At 35.7% G+C, this 10,087-nt stretch overlaps 1 protein-coding gene across 3 annotated transcripts in view; it reads left to right on the top strand.

The window, feature by feature from the left end:
• Window positions 1-10,087, top strand: part of SCN9A (sodium voltage-gated channel alpha subunit 9) — a 77,320-nt gene that overhangs the window by 54,223 nt on the left and 13,010 nt on the right. For all 3 annotated transcript variants that reach the window (XM_006766515.2, XM_006766516.2, XM_006766514.2), the window contains exons 18-20: window positions 1,236-1,390; window positions 4,710-4,883; window positions 7,896-8,018. In XM_006766515.2, coding sequence (XP_006766578.1) covers window positions 1,236-1,390; window positions 4,710-4,883; window positions 7,896-8,018 — 452 coding nt within the window. The remainder of the gene's footprint in view (window positions 1-1,235; window positions 1,391-4,709; window positions 4,884-7,895; window positions 8,019-10,087) is intronic.

Below are 10,087 nucleotides of genomic sequence, written 5' to 3'. Positions count from 1 at the left end.
TCCTGCTGCCCTAAACCAGAATTCTAAATGTTTTTTTGGCTAGGGGTCTTTCCTTACCTCCACCCCTCTTTTTTCTCCTCTTCCAACTTAACTCTCCACACAACCATTGGAGACGTCTACTTAAATTGCAGTCTGCCTTATCATTCTGTGCTTAGAACCCTTCCCTGACTCCTCAATGTTTATAGGATATAGACCTAATTGCCTGAGGTGGGAGAAATGCTTTCTATAATCTGATCAGTTTCTCTAACCTCAGCTAGGCCTCCTGTGTACACTTTGCTTTCATAATAATTCTGAACTGCTTGCAATTTCTATGCATAGCACATTCGGCTGCCTCTTGGCCCAGAATTCCATGCAAACCCTTTTTAGCTAGTACAATCATTCATTTCAGACTTCAACCCTTCTAGGAAGCCTCCTCTGACCTTCTCAATGAGCTTATTCCAGATATGCCAAAATAACCCCTGCATATCTGTCAGTTTAGTTGCTTATCAGGTTATAGTCATTTATTTATATGTCTGTCTGCCTAACCAAAACCAAAAATAAATTCCCCAAGGAGAAGAAACTCTGTACATAACTGACTATATTGAAAATACTCAAGAAATATTTAATGGAGAAATGAAAGAATAAACCTGAAACATTTTTAAAAAATGTTTCTCAATTTTTCACAGTAGTATATTGTACACCTAGGATTCCAACATCCGATTTGTTTTCAACTTAAGAGTACTTGAAACAGTTTCATCTGCATCTTCTAATCAAGATCTAGTTTTTAAACTTAATTTTAGGACCTTTGCTAATTTTCTTATTATTATTTAGAGTGGAGTTTGTCAAAGGTTTTTTACGGAAGAGCTGAAGCCACACCAGATTGCCAACTAGATCTATATTAAGGAAACTATATCTTTCAGCAAAGAAGACCCTGAACTGTCCTCAGATTTTAGTTCATTTATTCATTCCTCAAGCTCAGTGTTCATTGTGTATTAGGATTGCAAAAAAATGTTATAAACACTGTAGAAGAGATTGGCGAGAAGTCAGGGAAATACAGAAGACGGGAATATATCCTAAGTTAAAAATAACTGACAAGTGTTAAGAAAACACCATGAGAATTAGGAGATGAGAGAAGGTTGAATCTATTTGAAGCTGCAAGTATGTGTTAGAAATTATTTGGTTGAGGCTCTCTCTTTGGGAAACATTTGCATTAAATCGTGTATTTTAGCCATTTTAATCCATATCTTTCTTGCCAGGTTGCATACGGAGGTTCCCATGCTGTGACGTTAGCATAGACTCAGGAAAAGGAAAAATCTGGTGGAATATCAGGAAAACATGCTTTAGGATAGTTGAACACAACTGGTTTGAAAGCTTTATTGTCCTCATGATCCTGCTCAGCAGTGGCGCTCTGGTAAGTAATCTGACACCCAAAGCAATAAGTTGAGTGTCAGTCCTTAATGAATTGTGAGATAAAAATACCGTAGCAAGTTGTTTTACCTAACCATTAGTCCCTATGATGAGTACCAAGGGTAGAATTTTAGCTCAGGCCAGTAAATATTAACTGAGCACTTCTACATGCAGGACAGTATCCTTGCTGCCCTGAATGCAAAAATGGGTAAGACCCAGGTAAGATCATGAACTTGGAGAGCAATTGGGGAAGAAAGGGGTACCAGTAATGAAGGCTTATAAGTGAAGAATATACTGATGAAGCCTGTAGCAAGAACCTTTGTCTGCTTGAGATTTCAGAAAAGTAGATGATGTTTTGCAAGGTCTAGAAAGATTAATAGTAATTTTCCAGTGAGGGGAACATAGTACAATTGGAAGGAAGCATAAAACAGCATCAGATATACAGGAAATTAAAAGTTGGCATACTTAGGAAGTGTTATGGGAGGAAGAGCAAATACATAGATGGAGGTGGTGGCCAGCGATGCTGTGACAAAGATAGGCAGTGTCACCTTATGAAGCTTCCTGGGTATTATTCTAAGGGAAAATAAACTGCAGTTTTAGGGTGAGAATGGACAAGTTTCTCAGTCTTTTACATATACTGAGCACCTTCAGTGAGAGTTGAAGGGAATCTGGGAGTTAAGAGCTCCCTGAGCCTTTTCTTAATTTGTTTTCCTTCCCTGCTGACTAACAGAGATGAGCCATTGGAAGCATAGTTCCAGCTGGAGATACCACTGGAAATTCCATTCTACTGAAAGCAGAATTTGCAAGAACTTTATAAATTGCCTCATAGACAGTCTTCATGGATCTGGGATTTGATTTTACTCTTACAAGAAGTTAACCTGTTACTGTTTTGTGTGTGCTGGCGGAAAATATGAGACTTTCGAGTCAGAGACAAAGGACTTGATTACTCGTGGCATAAAAAGCAGCATGAACTTCAACATGTGTGTGCTGGTTCCTCTTGTCCCCAGATCCCATGGGGCCATAGCATGGAGCTAAGTGTACATGGCACACACAGTGGGTCAGCATCACAGCTGACAAGCACTGAGCTTAGGGAACCCATCCTCTTATAGCAAGCAGTAAGCAACCTGGCTTTGTCCCCAAGGGTGACACCATCTCATCTCTCAAGTTTGCTTGTTGTAGAAACAACCTGAGAAATGGCCTGGATCAAGAGTAATCCAGCCTTGCATTCTTGGCACACCCAACAAAAACACGCAGGGATGTTCAGGGGGATAGTAAATTGCCTCTCCTAACAGTTCTCCTCTCTCAAAAACAGGAGATGAGTACGAAATTGCTACTTCACTTATCAGGTGAAATGCAAGTAAGAGTCTTGACAGTGTCTACATTATCTTGTATTCCTAATGACTAAGGAAGTTTATCCCATGCTGAGTCACATAATATCACTAGACTCAGAAAGGAGATTACCAAAAAATTATAGAAAAGCTTAGAGTGATGCCTTGTTCAAAATGTCTAAAAATGAAGATACCATTTTCTTTTTTTTTGGGGGGGACACTTTCAAAACTAAAATTCAAATGAATCATAGGAAGAAGAAAAGAAAAAGGTATTTCAAGAAGCTGGTGTATATGCTCAGGGAATTTTCCAATTGAGCTAGATTTTAAAAATACTTGTCTGTAAAATAAATAAAAAGTAATAGCTCTAATTTAGTACATATTTGTTGTATTTCAAGACCTTTATATAGGTGTTCTCCTTTAATTTTCAACAATCCTGTGAGATTACGGATTTTGCTTATTTTACCAATGAAGAAGCTAGTTACAGAGTGTTAACAGTTGCTTAATGTCTCAGAGCTAGTAAATGACAGAGTCATAACTTAACTAAGGTCAAAGTCAAAGCCACTGTACATTTTACTATGCTGTGGCTCCTCAGGAAGGGGGGTGCATACCAAATAGGTGAGTAAGTGGTAACTAAAATGAGTAATAGTAAAGCCCACACCCCAAGTCAGATAGAGCTCATAAAATGCCCTGCTTGTCCCCTTGCTCTCACATCCACAAAATTAGTCCTAGAAGCTAGGAGCCCCATTTCAGGCTCTGGGACTTGCCAAGCAAGGTATGCTCAGGCAGAGTATTTGGCTTTCAGCATCTACTGGTCATGCTCTGCACCCCAGGCCCAGGAACAGCACTCTTTGTGACCAAGCCCCTTCCCTATCTTCCACCATAGTTTCTGTCTGAGTAGCTGGCCTGATTCCTCCAGAACTTGGAGAAGGGAGGCAGAAAAGTCCCAAGGGCTGGAAGTCTCCCCTGCACTTTAATTCCACTGACTTTCAGAACCTCTGCCAGCTGCTGGAACCTTCTTTTAGCATCTTAGTAATCTGCCCATTCTCTCCGTCCCAACTTCTCTGTTTCCTTCAATATTCATACCAACAGTTTGCACAAAGTGCTTGGGATCATTTTTAGGGTATTGATAGGTGAATTTGGAATAAGAAGAATAAGAATGGCACAAGGCCAGGCTTATGGACAGATAGTATTATGTTAATCACTAAGGGTACAGGCCCTTTTGCTTTAATTTTCTTCACCATGGTAAGTATTGTTTAAACTTGAAAGAGAAAATTCTTACTACAGACCTGTTTGGGTCAGCAATCATTTTCAATGTCTTCAGTGAGCTCAGCTCTTTAAGTTTATTCAAATTATTTCCCAAGGAACTTGTGGCTGTGGCTTGTTACTGGGAGAGTGTTAAGGGTGCCACATTCATGGAATGAATATGGGAGTGATTTGTAGAACTGAAGCTTTTAATGAATGATAAAATATTGTGCAAAATTCAAAGAAGAAATCAACCTCTATGTCCTATAGTCATCCTAAGCTCCTGCACGTGGTCATTTAGCAAGCCCTTCTGCACGTCCTGCTGTGTTCCTGGGGATGCATAAGCATGTAAGACCTGAAGGAGGGTCTCCAAATCCTACTGGTGTAGGAGAGTGCAGGGTGAGAAAGATATAGCAGAGTGGCTGACCCTGGAAACAGGTCTGAAATTATCATGTCTTATCCAATTTGAAGAGGGATAAAAGAGGAATCAGATGAAGTGGAAGTCCTTGCAAGTGCCAGAGATCTGGTTCTTTTCAGAATATTCGAAATAATTTCATTCCTTTGTGACTCCTTTCTCTTCTCATGACCTCTAGAACTGGTGTCACACAGAAGCTGTAAACCAGAAGAAACTCAGTTGGCTCATAATAGTATTATATTTCAGTGGTTTTCTTCATCAAAATTATTTCCCATTTTTATTATGAATCATAAGCTTTTAGTTGGAAATGAATAGGAATTTGAATATTATTTCCACAGGCTTTTGAAGATATATATATTGAGAAGAAAAAGACCATTAAGATTATCCTGGACTATGCTGACAAGATATTCACTTACGTCTTCATTCTGGAAATGCTTCTAAAATGGGTAGCATATGGTTATAAAACATATTTCACCAATGCCTGGTGTTGGCTGGACTTCTTAATTGTCGATGTAGGTACTTTGAATGAAATTTCAAAGAGGATTTCATGTGATGATTAAGTGTTCTGCTAAGCCTTCACTAATGTTATATATTATAATTTTGGTTAGCTTTTTGTATTTTCTGTCTATAGGTTTATGCTTTTAGAAATATTAATATAGCCAGTAGATATCTGTGAGGGATAATAAAAGAGAAACTTTTCAACAAATGTAAATTCTTTTCTCTACCATTATAACATAATTTATTCTTGCATGTGTTTTTTGCAATCAGAGAAGATGTGATTTGGATGTCATTCCTGTCGGTAATATGAACAGAATGAACAATTGGAAAGTAAGGGGTCGGAATGGAAAAGGGCAGAAACATAGGTTAAAAAGATAAAATAACTGATTTTTTTTACTATATAAAGTTAAAAGATAAGGTGATGGGTGCATCAAGTTGTCTTTGTTAGCTAAAAGTTATATAAAAATGGTAGTTAGTACTAAAGCAAATAACTCCATGTTAGAGTGAAGAGAGTGTGGAATTTCAAAGTTTGTATCTTAATGACAATGATTGGGAAAACCAAAATTAGTCACAGCTCTTATCCCCATTCAAACACCCAACTTACCATTCATCTCTAGAGTGGTGGTGGAGCAGAGAAATTGGCGTTAGTAATTTCAAATAACAAATTCAGAGAACTGTTGAGTACTTGGATGAAAGAAAATATATCAGAATGCTTCAGTTTATGTATTATTTTTAACAAAGCAAAAATATTTTTTAGTCATCATCTTGAAGTAGTCAGGAAACAGATCCTAAACAGTTTGTGAGATCAAGGCATCTCACATAGAAATTAAATGGTACAACCCATTATTGTCATGTCATTCTTATTTAGTGTACTCAAATTATTTTGGTTTATATTTTCTTGATATAATTTAATTATATAAAATAATGTAATTGTTATATGATATTCTATATTATTTTTAAAAAGGCTTCCTTAAATTAAGCTACTACCTCAAACTCCTAATTTTATTTTTCTCAGAATGAATTATTTCTTCATTCTTATATTAATTCTCCTAGATTTTCCAAAATCTAGTCTTTGTTGTTAGAAAAGAAAGGTTCTATAATAAGTCATAGTTTTTAGAGATTTTTTTCCCATCTGATATCTGGAATTAGAAGACAACATGCAAATTTTTAGAGTACCAACAAGTGCTCTAACATTTAACCAAGAGTTCGCATTATGAAACTTTTCAGAAAGGGTAAATCAATGCAACATTATTCATAGATATCAAAATTATATGTAAGCATGACTATAAACAACAAAATCTGACTGCAAAATGAAGCCAAAACTAACTATATCTACTCTAAAGTTCAGTTTCTCAACTGTTAAACTCTAACAGCTCAATGTATTAAATATTAAAAGTAATAACTATTTTATTTTCTATATAGGTGATATGCAAAAAAAATTTTTCACAAGGTATACATAGCACCTCATATGCACTCTTGGGCTTTCTAGTTTTTGATGCCTTACATTAATGACTTCATATTGTTTGTTTTTATATTTGCCTTTTATGTATATGTTACCTAGTTACTGCCTAGGATGCTTTTGTAATATAATAGTTTTAAAGAAAGGCTAACCAAAATAAGAAAAAATGATAAAAGAAATTTAGGTTATTTCTTTTCTCTTAACCTGTAACTATGATGGTTCTTTTAAAAGTTATTTTAAAACATTTAAGATATTCAAAAACCTTTAAAATGTTACTATAAACATGTTATTTTTATCACTCCACTTAGGAAATAAAAGTTTACAAGTAGAATTGAATTTCTTTTAAATTAAGAAATATAGCAATAATAACAAATTACTTTTTGTATTTGAAATTATGAAGTGGTGATATGAAGGGTTATGTAATAAGCAGAACTTGGGGAGGTATGTAGCTTTGATTTGAAATATTATTTAATATTTTGAAAAAACAGTAAATAAGTATTTGTCTATAATTATATAACATATTACACATATATTTGATATGGAATGTTTCTATAACGTAACACAGAGAACAAAGTTGCACACAATATTCTTGCTGGTAGAGATGAAAACTAGGGATGTGGATTTGAGGGAGGAGCTGAGATTTTTTTTAATTTCTCAAAGATTGAGCAACTTATCTAATCTAGTTTTTCTCAAAGTGTGATTCTTGAACCAACAAAATTGTCACATATAGGTGGGAACTTATTAGGGGTACAATTCTCAGAACCCACCTAATATCTACTGAATCAGACACTCTGGTGTTGGGACCCAGCATACTGTTGTAACGAGCCCTCCAGATGATTCTGGTGCATATTCAGGTTTCTGAACCACTGATCTGATTTGATATTCAGAGAATGGACTTGTCTGATTTCTGCAGGCTTTTTTATTATTTGAAACTTAATTGAACATTATTCATAAGTATGAGCATATATATAGTGTGTGAATATATATACATATATATATGTGCATAGTTAGGTAAATGGATGTTTATGCATATATACTAGTATATTCTCAGTTATAGGCTATACTGTAGTTTTCTCAATAATTTTCAGCTGTTATATTCAATATAATAACCCCATCACGGAATCATGATTCTTCACATTGCTTTTATATAAGGTTTATATTAAAGTTTAGATGTAGTTGAGTTAATGCCATATGCTCTTATGAATTAGCTTTAGAATCACACACTTTGTTATGTCCTGGGCTTTATTTCAATTGAAATTTTTATAGCTGCTCTCATTAAATGTTCAGAATTAATATGCAAAAGTACATAACCTTGGACTATCAAAGTATGAAAGGTACATGTGATTTTTTTCAGATATAAGAAATAACTTACTTTCCTTCTATTGTTGCATTTTATTTTGGTTAACCTTCCTTTCTATCTATTTCCTTGCAAAGCATTCCTCTTACCCATTGTTTTAGGCTCTGACTAGATAACTTGATAGATAAAATCATATTGTCCTTGTTGAGCTGCTCTTAGTGATCTTTCATGATTATTTCATTCAAATAATTAATAAAATTTTTTTTGCAGGTTTCCTTGGTTACTTTAGTTGCAAATACTCTTGACTACTCAGACCTCACCCCCATTAAGTCCCTTCGGACACTTAGAGCGTTAAGACCTCTAAGAGCTTTATCTAGATTTGAAGGAATGAGGGTAAGAAAATACTAAACTTTCTAACATAATTTGTTTACACTTTTATAATATTCTTATTTTATAAATGGAGTACAAAATGTGAAAAAATTAATATGTAGAAGTTATAGGCTGTTTCTATTTACACATGCATATAAGTAGATGTATATATATGAACTATTTATGTATATAAGTGTGTGTGCATGTGCATATACACTCAATTGTTTAGTGCCTATGTTTAACAAAGAGTAAATCAAACATTATTAGGCAATGATCCAAATGAGTAGCTTTTCCCTTCTAAAATAGAAATCTTCCCTATGCTAGAATATCAAGTGAAGAGGACACTATTAGTCCTGAAAACATCTCTCATATATAAGTCATCAAGGACTTGCCTGTATCAGGTGCTCAAATAATATTTTGTAAAGAACTACCTTAGGTATGGGGACATAAGAAAAAAAAGGAAGTGAAGTAGCATCTGCCATACTTTTAATTTCATCCTTAAAAATAAATATTTCAATAAAAGTAGAATTGTCTCCAAACTATATCTGAGAAAACTAAAGCTCTGAGAGTTTCCATAATTTGCACTAGGCTGCATAACACCAGAAAAGAGATTCATTTTGCAAAGGCAAACAAGGTGAGAGAAATGATGACTACCAGCAACCTACTGTCAAGGGCTGTACAAACCAGCAAGTTCTTTCTAAAATACATGGAGGACAGCGACCTTAGTCTATATCCACACTATTGTTGCTCTCCTCATTTTCTTCTTTTCTAGATTTATACCTGTTTTCTCATGCCTCTGTTCTCTTGGCCAGGAATCAACCCTCATTCATCAATGTAGCAGATAATTACCACATTGTATGCGGGAAACGTGTTTACACGTTTTACGTATTTATACGTTCTACCAGTGTAGTAGAGCGCGGGACACGTATTAATACGTTTTTTATAGACTAGCGGTTATCGTAATTTTACTGAACGTTGCCATTTGCACAAAAAATTAGCAAAAATGGCCCGCACCACCTGTTAGCGTGCGATAAAAACTACCCGCAAACAATGTGATACCTACCCATTCTTTAAGCCTCAATTAAAAATGTGCCATGTCTGCCCACCACCAGGCATAATTAGGCATCCTTTCTCTAAGTTCAGATACATATAATCCTTATTATCTTATACTTATTTATCAAACTTCCTCTCTTCCTATAGTCTCTGAACAATTTAACATGCAGATCAGACTAGCTCACTGCTTCCCTAAATGTGCTCTACTGACCAGCTATCAGTGTCATCAGAACTGATTAGAAATACAAATTTCCAGGCTCCACCCCAGACCCAACTGGTTCAGAAACTCTGGGATAGGGCTCAGAAATCTGAAGCCTCCGGTGAATATTAGCGATGGTTTAGTCTAGGAAATCTTCGTTATTATTCCTGCTACCCAATGACTATCACCTCTGCTGCTTAATGCACCCAGTGTATGATGGATCCATGTATATGAGAGGTCCTGATTCTACAAAATAAATTTCATAAGTAAAATTGAAATACTTTTTCTCATATGAGAATTGAAAAATTACAAGTTACATTTTATACAGAAATATGGTTTTGAATTTATTGGCATTACCTCTCCTTTGCTAATTAGACCAAATGTCCTTCCAGATGTCCTCTTGGACGACCTTCCGGATGAAGTAACAGGGGCAGGGGCCGAGGCAGAGGCGGCCACAGCGGCAGTGGGGGCCAAGCCCCTTGCACAAATTTCATGCATTGGGCCTCTAGTCTATAATACAAGTGACTAGTTTAATATATATGGAAGGGAAAACATGTCTATTTCGTCACATTTATTAGTCATGTTAAAAAAGAGATGTTTCTTCATGCTGTGTCATTTTGAAAAAGTAAATAATGATTTGCAGCATTTTGTAATCTTGAGGTTTGACTGAGTAGGGACAATGGTCATGGAGAGACAGATAGGGGAACAGTATTTCTTCTTTTCCATCTGCCACGAAATAGTAATCATACAGTGCCACAGGAACATAGAGGTGGGGGTAGCTGCCCGAGGACATCTGGGAAAGCTTTGCCAGGAAGTGACCTTTGGCCATGACTGAGAGAGG

Source organism: Myotis davidii, unplaced genomic scaffold, assembly GCF_000327345.1.
Source record: "Myotis davidii unplaced genomic scaffold, ASM32734v1 scaffold59, whole genome shotgun sequence".
Classification (NCBI taxonomy): domain Eukaryota; kingdom Metazoa; phylum Chordata; class Mammalia; order Chiroptera; family Vespertilionidae; genus Myotis; species Myotis davidii.
This window is presented reverse-complemented; position numbering and strand designations above follow the sequence as displayed.